Here is a 12,540-nt window from a genome sequence, read left to right on the forward strand (position 1 = left end):
AATACATAGATATAGGAAACGTATATAAAGCTCTAGATAAAATATTTCAAAGGGAGTTAATACGGAGGTGACAGCTAGCAGAAACGCGTAATTTCTGCAGGCTATCCCTAAAAGGCGCTATCTATCGGTAAGAAAGCTCGTGCTATTGTCGCGAGAGCCATTGTCTCCTGCTTAAAACTGATACTAAAAGTCACCAACAGATGGTGTCTAAAGACTGCGGCCTGCGGAAAGGTCAAGCACTTAGTACTAAAATGTTAGGCTTAGACGCCCCGAAATTTATCTAGACCTTTATATACATTTCTTATATCTATGGATAAATAACTGAAAAACTTTTTTTTTTAAATTTCAAATTTTTATGGAACATACAGTGCCGGCCCGAGACAAGTTTTAGGATGGAGCAAAGATAATACTAGGGCATCCCAAAAACCGAAAACGGCTCTTTCAACAAAAACCTAAGCGGAGCGAGTTGGAAACTCACTGGTTAATTAGGCTTAAGTTAATGATACCCTCACCCCAGCAGAAAAGAAAAAGCGGTGGAAAAGAAAACTGCGTTTTATTGGAAATGGAAAAAAACAATACGGCGTTTGCCAGTTTGCCACACAGCTTGCCCTATGTGGTAGTGCTCCAAAGGAGCTTAAGTCTTTCAAGTTCAGTTTTTTGGCGCTTAGTGCTTATGCTTAACCCTCTCTTCCCCCCACCGATCGACGACGATTTTTCTCCAGCCGCTTATCGAGGCTCCCCCTCTCCTTACCTACCCACCCAGCACCCGACGTCGGACAGCAACAGATTTTTCTCCAGCCGCTTATCGTGCCTCCCGTTCTTTTCTAACCCCCCCCCCCCAGAACCTTGCGTCGGACAGCAATATTTCCGGCTACGGACAGCAAGATTCCCTATCAACTTTAGTTTCCACCATAGACATAATAAAGAAATAGACACCTTACGCGGAGTTTGATTTGCCAAAAATATACGGGAGCGATAACTAGCAGACAACCGGTATTTGTTCCGTATTCCTGTGGTACCACGTTTAAGCGACGCCTGTCGATTAGGCGAGAAAATACAAAGTCTTTGAGTGTCTGTATCAGGGTGTGTATGGTGCGAAGCAGCGTTGCCAACCTGTACGATAATTATCGTTTTGTACGATAATTTCACCTTCCGTACGATGTACGATATCACAACGTACGATATCGGCAATTGTACGATAATTCAGTAGGATGTGCGATATTACAACGTACGATATTGGCAATTGTACGATAATTCAGTAGGATGTACAATATTACAACGTACGATATTGACAATTGTGAGAATAATTCGGTAGGAATGAGTTTTTGTTATGTACGTTGTTGAAAAATACCAGTTTTGACGCTAAATTACAGTACGCTCTCAAAAAAATAGTACCATTTATAATATTATGCAAATGGTATTTGTACCATAATCATAGTACGTATATGGCAACGCTGCCAGTAGCGGCTCTTAGGGTTTTCCACAGGTGGGCTCCGTGGGCTAAGTATTTTGTGTCACTTACAACTTTAGTGACCCCTTATAAATTTTCTAGGAAGCCAGAAGAGTAAGGTCGTTTTATTGTTGCGGCTCTCGTCGCGTTTACTGGACCCCCTACTGACCTTGTATCCGGGCCCTAAATGGGTCAGAGTGTGCAAGAACTGGTGGCTTTACCGGGAGTCGGGGTCCGGCTCTTGTAACCCATAAGGGCGGTGGTGCATTGGGAGATGTTAGCTCTGATCAAATGGTCCTATCTTCACCTCCGACTTTGGTCAGGTTTGGGCTGGATACTGAGCTTCGGCTCATGCTAACGGAGAGGGTCCGTGCAAACTGGCCGCCTCGGCGGATTGGGTAGCCTGCTGTGGGGCGGCTGGCCTCCATATGCGGGCACGGTGGTCCTGTTTCCCGGCCTTTTGGAGTAAAACTGGGATCTTCGGTGCCAGCTGTGCCGGGTTACTTGGTCTGCTGTGTGCTCGTCGTTCCCCTTTAAGAGCTCTCTCCAAAGGGTTTGACTCTTTACCTACTTAGGTAGGGTGTCGGCTGGAGTTGCTACAGCATCCACTCTTACTCCCACTGCTGTGAGCGAAGTGGGGATTGGTCCACCCATTGCTGCTCCTTCTGCTGGGTTGAGTGGCTTGCGTCAAAGGTGCGACCATCAGTAGTAGGGTACTGCTACCCATGCTGGATTTGTCACCTGTCCGGGCTAGGTGGACGCTGGCGTAGGGCACTATGATGATAGGCCTCCGGTGGTATGGTCTCTGTTATTAGGTACACCGGGCTATAAATTCTGACACACTGACCTTGTATCCGACCTAGAGGGGACACGTGCATTCCCGGGGTATTTCCCTAAACCCCCTTTCTTTTCTTTCTATTGTCCATTCAACTATCTCTCAATTTCTGCTCCCTTCCTCCCGAATCTATCTGTTTATGGTCTACTATCTTCTTGAATAAACGAATTGATTTTCAAAAAAAAATTCCAGAAAAACGTTTTTTGGCAATAAAACAAATTTCTAGATATAAAGAAAATTCATAAATTGAAATATGTGGCCTCTTAATTATAAATATGTGGCCCCACTCAGAAATGCAGGGGGGCTAAGGCCCACTTCAGCCCACCCTTAGCGCCGCTACTGAACGCTGCAGGTGATTCTCTTTTCCTCTGTCTAAAGAGAGAGAAGAACCACTCCTTTTTTAATTTCGCCCCCCTTTTCTACTCGCTAGTCAGACCTCTAGATATTTTTGAAGCGTACGATAAATAGAACTGAAATACGATAATTTTTAGGTGTTGGTACGATAATTCTATTCAATCAGGTTGGCAACGCTGGTGCGAAGACCTAGTTGTCATGTGCACCAAATTTTTTGTTCGTGTTTGTAATCTTTTATGTACTCTGACGTGATTCGCGAATATTTTGGCTGTGAGAATTTAAAATAAGGTAAATTTTTATTATAATTTTTAAATAAGTCAGTTAATTCTTTCAAAACCCAAATAAAAAGCAGCAGATGATCTTATAATTAAAAACAAAAAATTCTATTTGCGAAATGATATTTTGTCAAAGGCTTAAGTAACTATCTGGTTTGTTGTGGGAATATTCTGAGATTCTAAATTGTAAACCTTTTGTTTACAATTTAGACAATTGCTGTAAATCGCGACACATTCAAATCATGATTTAATTTGTAATGATCACTTTTTAGAACGGGATATACAAATTGTAAATGGCAAAAGGTGGGTCACACCAAAAGCCATTCCAACTCTGGTTTGGTTTCCATAGAATTAAAAGAAGTAAAAATAGTCTAAATTATTTTTTTATTTAATTTAAAGAAATTACATCCAATTGAAAGTGAAATAGAAAAAATCGGTGATGCTAACTTCTTACCTTTAAATTTTGACCAAGGATCATTTCGTGTAGGTTTAATTATGTTATTATAATTTTAGTAAGATCTCCTTGGTTTTTAGCCAATTTTGTTTAGTTGTTATGAAGAGATATTCCTCTCTCTATAAAAGAAATGTAGTCTTGCTAGAACTTGCTGTATTACAAAATATTGTTGGCATGGACATCTTACCAGATCACCACGAACATGTTTGATCCTGAAGTTGGAATCGAACATCATCATTAAGAAAGTTATTAATTTATATTGCAAGCTCAGACTCCACAAATTAGCGAAGGACAAAAATCTAGAAATGAAGGGTCAAGCCATCAGACTTAAATTGTCAAAGCTAATTTTTTTTCAAGGACAATAGCTACATACCTTTAGTAGAATCATTATTAATCCAAGGTAGAATCATCCTTTTCATCAAAATTCCATTTACTTTTGTTTACAATTTAGAATCTCAGAATATTCCCATAACAAGCCATAACCACAACAAGCCAGATAGTAGTACAGGAGTTACTTAAGCCTTTGACAAAATATCATTTCGCAAATAGAATTTTTTGTTTTTAATTATAAGATCATCTGCTGCTTTTTATTTGGGTTTTGAAAGAATTAATTGACTTATTTAAAAATTATAATAAAAATTTACTTTATTTTAAATTCTCACAGCCAAAATATTCGCGAATCACGTCAGAGTACCTAAAAAAATACAAACACGAACATGTGTGACGTGTCACGTAATGATTTTTTTTTTCAAAAATAATAAACTTTATTTTGGTGCACATGACAACTAGGCCTTCGCACTATACACACCCTGATACAGATACTCAAAAACAAAAGAAAAAGAAAAAATATATATAGAAAGATAAAAGTTGGCAGTCCTTTCGACTGTTCTCTCTTCTGTGTTTTTAACAAAAACAACAAAAAAAAAATGACTATTTATGTCTGCTTTGTATTCTACTTGTATTACTCACCTTCAGCTTTCTTTCGTTTAGAAACATTTTAGAGCTAGAGGCATGATCCATTATTGTTTTAAAACAATATAACGCATGTGACTTGATGATTTGTTATTACACCCATAGCTCAAGATGTCTTTTAGCGCAGCCCCCTTGAGTTTTCTCTGTATCCGCCACTGGCTTGCTCCTAATATAAAAATATTTTTTGCCTTTACTACTGAGGCGCCCCCTGACTCTGACTTGGCGCCTGAAGCAGCCGCTCCGTTCGCCCATGGACTGTAAATTTTAGAGGACGAGTAAAGCGTAGCCTTCCCCTGTAGAATTTTGGTTTCCCCGAGCATCAATCACTTCGAACTAGAGAGAGAGAGTCCGTCAAGGTCATTTGTACCACGCATAGAGATAGACCCCCCTCCCCGCATGTTATCTGGAAATCTGGCCGACCGAAAGACACGCGCTTTAGTTTTTTTTTATGACCTTGAGTGACTCCCGTCAGCCTGATCGGTGAACGGGGCGTAAAATACCTCGGGAATACCGGTCCTCTAAAATTTACAGTCCGTGGTTCGCCCTATGGTAGGGGAACATTCCTGTGTAAAATTGAATGAACTTGAAAAACTATCTCGAGCACCGTTGGGTTTGCCGATTTGGTTCTAAATTGAAAGTTGTTGCTCGCCATATTATTAGTTCAATTAACTTTGATTTGACCAATCAGAAGCCGAGAAATTGAATTTTGTCGAGAACGAATAATTAATGCCTTCCACCCTGATATTTCAATGACTATGAACTCCGTCGTTAAAAGAGCTCAAACATGTATCGTAGCTGACGGTGGCATAATTGAACCGTTGTAAACTATTTATTTGATTTAGTAACATTAAAACTAATCAGATTATTTTATTATCAAACACTGAATTCATTAACAATCAATTTATCGGCTTCAGATTGGTCAAATCAAAGCTACTTGAACTAATAATAGGGCGAGCAACAACTTTCTAATTGGAACCAAATCCGTTAACCCAAGTAGGGTTCTCGAGTTTTTAAATGACCTTGAAAACATGGTTCAAGGTCATCAAATTTTACACTAGTAAATGTAAATTTTAATTTAAAAAAAAAACGTTTATCAGTTTTTTATCATTTTTTGTTTTTTTAGTGGATATTCTAAAACTAACTTATTGTATCATAAAGGGTTACAAAACTTTATGTGGTTTTAATCATTTTTATTAAATTTATCCCAATAGTTTTCCAAATTTTCCTTAAAACCTTTATCGAAAATGTATTCAAGGCTTCGACGAGATAATAGGAACAATTTATCCTCTCCGATCGAGGCATATTTTTTAAACCGATAATACTCGTTAGAAAGTGACGTATTAAACAATCCTTTGTCATCCGTACATAAAACAAACGGGTGGTTCAATTCGTACCATATTTTAGACGGATGATCATCGTAATCTTTGACTGTGCCAGTCATGACATTGGACGTTAGGCAAACTTCTAGCGGAATTTTCTTCTCTATCACGAATTCCTCGATGACTTTTTTTCCTCCTTTGGAAGTATGAATAAAAGTTCCGTGTCCTATTCTGTCAGGAATAACACTCTCTAAAATGGCTAACGTTTCTTCGTCTTTATCTGGGATTTCCGCTAAATGCGCCGAAATTTTCAAACCCTCCCTTTTGGCGTACTGCAAGGCTGGAATGAAGTCTCTTCCATCAGCCACATCTGGATTTCCACTAAAGTCCACGCCAACGACCGTGTCGCTTTGCTTCGCAAACTGACAAGCCAACTGTACATTTTCCAGAGCTTCTTTGACGCCTCTACCTCTATCGACTGATATTAGAAGTTTCACAACGGTTCCCTTACAAGAAAAATCATCAATTCGAGCTTCTTCAATGGAGTGTAGAATGGACTCGATATATTCCTTTTTTGACACGCGCGTATCCCCATTATCGATCTCTTTGGGCGTGCTCCTCAACTCCAAATATTTCACTTTGTCAGCGGAATATTCTTCAATAACGCGTTTCGTAGCTAGAGCTACGGCCTCTTTACTGCAAACCAAATCGTGAATTTGACTGAAGACATCGAAACAAGCGGATATTGAGCTTTCATTAGGTTGTAAAGCGCGAGAGTTCGATGTCACCCGTGATTTCTTGGCAAGTGATTTTAATTCTTCAATGGTCGACGCGCTTAAAGAGCCATTCAAGTGGGCGTGTAGTTCAACCTTTGGGAGATTTCTGCAAAACACTTCTTCCTCAATATGATCCGACATATTGAAGAGCAGACGATGCGAAGCCAAAGAGCTCGTCTACTTTTTATCTCCGTTTCGCTTGTCGACTCTCTCTCCGCTTTCAACCGCGTGTCTCTGATACGAATAAAGGCCGGAGCGTGCTTTTTTACAGAAAGTTTCCCGGCGTTTCAGCTCGCCGCGTACTGGCGCCAGGAGCGATGCTTTCTGGATTCTGATTTTATTTTAACCCCCCCCCCCCCGGCGAATCTCTCGACTGAATTGCGATGGCGATGCGTGACTTACGTCATTTTCAATGATGGCAATTAAAGGCCCCCGCAGTGTTTGAATTTTATTAGTTTCCTGCGCGAGCTCGGGCAATAGTCAAATAGCGCTAGGGAAATCAGAAACTATGATCGGTTGAATCTGTTATCACGAAGAGCGGAAGGGGAGAAGCTACTTGATTTTTACTCAAATTTTCAAACACCCTTTACGAAGAGGAATCTAAAGAGTTTCATCATTCATTTAGCCCATAATAATTTTCAATAATGGTTAAGGTTTTAAAATTTTTTACCATCCATCGCCACAATAGCGATATTAATTTTTCATTCGTATTGGTTTTACTTCTCCGTCCTCGATTTACGAAACTGCGCAATAGCCTGATGGTAAAATTTTAATCTTCGATAGTTTTAGTTGTTCAATCCTCAACTTAAAAAATTATGAAATTTTTAAAATTGCGCAATATTCAAATTTTAAGCTGTTTTATATAAAACATAATACCCGGGGCTCCTTCCAAGTATTATTATTATTACAATCCACCCTCTTTAATGTGTCCTTTTTAATGATGGCCTTGCCATACATTACGATCGGTTCTTCGCCCGTGTCTACCTCATTATTAGGAAGGAGAATAATATTCCCCATGGCCGTTGAAAGACATCAAAAGATTCGTCATTTGGCTAATTTGATATCGATATGCCGATAGGTTTATCGAGTTAATTAAGTAATATTTTTTCTAAGGTTTTTTATGTACGTTCTTAATTAAAAATATAAAAATGTTGTAGAGATATGTATCGACGTTGCCACGTGGATTTCGATATTAGTTAATTGCATAAGTAACATAATAACAATAAGTATGACAATTAACGAGATTTACAACCAAATTGATTTTCATAGTTATTGCGTAATCAAAATGTTTTCTCAGCAAACATCTTGATTGCGCAATAACTATGAAAATCAGTTTGGTTGTAAATCTCGTTAATTGTCATACTTATTGTTATTATGTTACTTAGGATATTAGTTAATTACTTATAGTGAATTAGCCTCAAGAATTTCATAAACTGCTGGATTTTCGTCTGCAAATCATCCGCTTAGACACAAATCCAACAAAAATTTTGTAGTTCTCGTATTGGCCGCGCGTGTAAAACACCCAAGTTCATCTATCTCGGAGTTTCATTTTTCAAAATATTAAACGTTTTCTGGTTGGTTTTCACGTTTTCGTTTTTTAATTCTTATTTTCGATAATCCTTACTAAAAGGAAACGAGCTTACGGGGGAAGCAACTATGCAAAAACTCCTACTTAAAATTTCTAAAAAAATCTACTTCTAAGGAGCCTGGTGGAGAATAAAATTTTTCAGTCAAAAATCAAACACCGGTAAATTGTGCGGTGGTTTATAAACAAGTATTATAAATTAAAATAAAATTCATACGCGCGATTTATTTTTTTGACTTTTGGCCAGGTTTGGGCTCAATTTGCCCACTGTGCGCCGCGCCGCAAAGATCGAAAAGGGCCCGGGAATGGAGAGAAGGAAATGAACGTTTGGAATTCATATATGTAACGTAAATTAAGTAATAACCGTTATATTTGAGAAATTTCTAACCTCGATAAATAATGTATAAAGGTTCGACAATTTAAGAATATATATTCTTCTTTGCAATTTTGTTCTATTGATTTCCCATTTAAAAAAAAGTATTATAAATTTACGTTTAACTTTACGTGTTTTATACTAAAGTGGAGAAAATGTAAGAAATTTCTTTTACGGATGCCCCCTTAAACAAACCCTCTCCTTCTCATACGAACGAGTCACGTGGACAGGAGCTTTTTCGGGGGTCGTTAGAGTAGGACGATTGCACTTTACGGCCATTACATAATAGATACGGATGCCCTCCCGTCTTAAATCGATTGAGCATATAAAAAAATTTATGTATAAAAATTTTCATGCTTTTATCACAAAACGCACGATTTTTTCAACATGCGAACTGACTATTAGCGTTAGCGTCTTAGCATAAAAGGTTGAGTCTAAAAATACGAAAAACCTTTATTTGGATTTTAGAACAATATATCCAAATTGAAGGAACGTTAAATGACCAGATTTTAATTAGTCTCTCACCGACCCAAAGACTGGTAAAGTCCAAGTTTAATCATTGCGTGATAAATATGATATTATGTTGTTATTCTATTCTAGAGCCGGATAAAACAATACATAGTTTATAATCGAGAACTTTTTTCTAAAACGAAAGTGTAAACACCAGTCGCCAAAATGGTCCGACCGTAAATAATAAAAAGTATAGATGACGCAATCGAACTACAAGTGGTTTTTCTCTTCCCAAAGACGACTGCGAAAAACTATGCTATTTTACAAACGAACTCAATCGGCTGTTTACTCACCTGTCGCGAACAAACGCGCGTGCTGTCACCACCCTCGCGTGCGCCGTTGTCGTCATCCGGCCCTCTTTTTATTTTCAAAATTCCATCATCGCGAAATTCGACAGGTTTATTCATCATAAATGGCACTAGAACTACGATAACACTAATGAGGATGTCACTATAGGTACATTGTTACCAAGGAAATTTCGCTATGGGTACATTACCACTACTAACGAAACTTTGAAAGACGAAAACTTTGTTTTTCGACGAGGTTTTCCCTCAATTTCTGCCAGTTTTACGATAACACTCAATTTCGAGAAGATATATTTGGGTTCGTCATTAAGAAGAGGGGGAATGACGGAGCGAATAAATGGGAAGGGGCCCACAAACAAACACATTTACGTCGACGTGTCCAGGAGTGCGGTACTGAACCAGTGGCGCACCCATAAATTAATTAAAGGGGGGGGGGGCTCGGTGGCTTATGAAAGGCTCGGATGAAAAGTAATAATTAAAAAATTATTAAACAACGCGTGAAACTAATAACACGTTAGCTGTATAAGTTGAGAAAAATCGATGGAGAAGGCGTACCATTCCAACGACAAAATTTCAGATTGGAGATGATTATGGAGAATGTGGTAAAATGGGTTTTTAACAAAATATTGGCCACGTGACATAATCACCGATCGTACTCTAATTTTGAGTTGTTTTAAAAATTCAGTTTGGAAGTCATTTTGGGTAGTGGTAAAATTGGTCTTGACTATAATTTTGGTTAATTTTGAGTGGTTGTAAAAAATCATTAAAATAGGAAGACAGGTCATCAAGAGCTCTGCAATATTTTCTAGTACTGACGAAACATATTTAAACATTTATTTGAAGCCAACAATTTCTCGCAATTCCTTACCTTGAGCTGAAATGCTTGATGCCGACCACTCTAATTTAAAGTCGTTTTCTTAAAAAAAAACAATTTGATATAAAAACTATAAAGTTACTCTGAATCTCCCTTTTCAATTTTATGCGATTCTTAAGTGTCAGGTGAGCGTGCAAAACAGCGATCCTGCTCTTCGTAAAGTTGATTTGATCGCAAAAGTTGTATAACAAAAACTTAAAAACAAAATGTGTACTCTTAAAAGGAATGTAACATTTAGTATTTCTGTCTCCCTCCAAGAGTTCCATACAACGTTTTACAGTTTAATTAAATTTTAGGCGCTGCTTACTGCTTTCCTGCAATGATAATAACATAACTTGAGCGAGTCCTCCATAAAGATCGATTTTGAGGTTATATTCCCTTTAATAAATGATATGAAGAACAGATCCAGTGCTTACCGCTATACATTCGTGATGATATCATTAAATCTAAATCATTTTTTTAAAATTATACGAAACGAACAATATATTAATATATGGAGATTGGTTATAGAACTTCCCTATTCAAGATATTTTTTGTAAACACTTTTTTTCTACCGCTTTAATAGCGGTGCTACTCTGAGCGTCCGATTGCAAAATGTTTACTTAGAGTTTAGTGGCCTGTGTTACTCTTGAAAATGCCACGTTTAGGTGTCCGATTCATGCGCGATATTTTCGAAACCGTGAATACTTCCAAAGGCGTACCGACCCGGGTTAAGGGTATTAATATTTAAACGGGCCCCAAGCTGGCTATCATGTAGGGGGCGCCGAAACACTTCCATCTTTAATGTCCAATTGTTCCTTCAACCATGTTGTCAGAATTTATAGCCCGGTGTACCGGAAAGAGAACCACACCACCGGAGGCCTATCATCAGAATGCCCTACGCCAGCGTCCACAAGCCCGGACAGGTGACAAAACCAGCATGAGTAGCAGAACCCCACTACTGATGGTCGCACCCTCGACGCAAGCCGCTCAACCCAGCAGAAGGAGCAACAATGGGACGACCAGCCCGCCACTTCGCACACAGCAGTGGGATAGAGAACGGATGCTCTAGCAACTCCGGCCGACACCCCACCTATAAAGGCAGGGAGCCAAGCCCTTTGGAGAGAGCTCCTAAAGGGGAACGGCGGGCACACAGCAGCCCGCATAACCCGGCACAGCTGGCACCGGAGATCCCGGTGGGAGCCCAAAAGGCCGGGAGATGGGTCCGCCGTGCCCTCATACGGAGGCCCGCAGCCCCACAGCAGGCTACTCAATCCGCCGAGGCGGCCAGTTTGCCCGGCCCCTCTCCATTAGCCTGGGCCGAAGCCCAGTATCCAGCCCACACCTGACCGAAGTCGGAGGTCGGAGATAGGACCCTTTGGACGGAGCTAACATCTCCCAGTGCGCCACCGCCCTTACGGGTTACAAGAGCCGGACCCCGACTCCCCGGTAAAGCCACCAGTTATTGCACACTCCGACCCCTTGAGGGCCTGTTCCTTCAACCAGTGATAATTCTAAATCTTCGTTCAATAGAATTTTAATAACTCTATATATATACCCTCGGTACGCCACTGCATATTTCGTTTAGGCCAGACAACTAAAGTGTTCAGCAGGTCCCATTAAAAAAAATAGTAAAAAGTCTCAGCCAGTAAAGTCCTAAAAATTATAGGCGATACCCTTTAAGTTAATAAAACAAGTCAGCCCAGCCGGAATATAAGTTTCACATCTACGCAAAATATCAAAGGTTAAATAGTTAAGCTATCTTCGATATCTTACGACGTGCAATAATAATCCAATATAATTAATTTGCAACGTCGAAAAATATTCCTATTATAACACATCGAAAGAAATTATCTAATTCAAACATCCCGCCAATTATAATCCTATTCTAGCATATCGAAAGAAATTGTCTAATTCAAACTTTCCGCCACCCGAAAATTATAATCCACCCAAAAACCATTCGGTTAAAAATTGCAAGGTCCTTTAAACAAAAACGTCACGTCCTATATTACTCTAGGCCATAAAAGTAGTGAAATCAAATAACGGGCAAGATCTGTAATTATATTCCCATAAACGTTATAAACTGGACTTATTTATCGACAAGTGATGTGCTCTGAAGTAATATGCTAGACCTTGCGCGTCCTAAGTGTTTTACTGAGTTAAAATCCTTTGTACAACCATTTCTTAGCTTAGCTGTAACGATTCTAATGATACAATATCAGTTAGAGAATTTACCAAGTTAATTAAAGAAAAAGGTCAATATAAGGTAAAACGTTTTCTTAAGAATGTATAAAGAGTGAACAAATCATAAAATTTACAACATAGCTGACGAAAGGCAAGCATAAATATCAAAAATTAGTTCCTAAAAACGATGTAGATGGCAGCATTACCTAATCACGGGACCATTTCAACCTCCCGACTTTAAAGTTTTCTTTCATTCTAGCAAAATAAAAACACTCGATAAAATTACTGAAACTGT

The 12,540-nt window shown here is 38.9% G+C and overlaps 1 protein-coding gene and 1 long non-coding RNA gene across 2 annotated transcripts; both read right to left on the reverse strand.

Annotated features, from left to right (window-relative positions):
• Positions 1 to 3,353: 3,353 nt before the first annotated feature.
• LOC149940754 (uncharacterized) lies at positions 3,354 to 3,991 on the reverse strand. The gene is made up of 3 exons (XR_016481406.1): positions 3,742 to 3,991; positions 3,556 to 3,667; positions 3,354 to 3,487 (listed from the first exon to the last, which is right to left on the reverse strand). It is a non-coding gene; the product is annotated as an uncharacterized LOC149940754 (long non-coding RNA).
• A 1,529-nt stretch (positions 3,992 to 5,520) lies between these two features.
• On the reverse strand, positions 5,521 to 6,781 carry LOC149940755 (N6-Methyl-AMP deaminase-like). The gene has a single exon (XM_090178227.1). It carries the CDS (start codon positions 6,574 to 6,576, stop codon positions 5,521 to 5,523), a length of 1,056 nt encoding a protein of 351 aa, XP_090034353.1. The 5' UTR covers positions 6,577 to 6,781.
• Positions 6,782 to 12,540: the final 5,759 nt, after the last annotated feature.

The sequence above is a fragment of the Leiobunum rupestre genome, chromosome 6 (assembly GCF_980474605.1).
Source record: "Leiobunum rupestre chromosome 6, qqLeiRupe1.1.hap1, whole genome shotgun sequence".
NCBI classification, from domain to species: domain Eukaryota; kingdom Metazoa; phylum Arthropoda; class Arachnida; order Opiliones; family Sclerosomatidae; genus Leiobunum; species Leiobunum rupestre.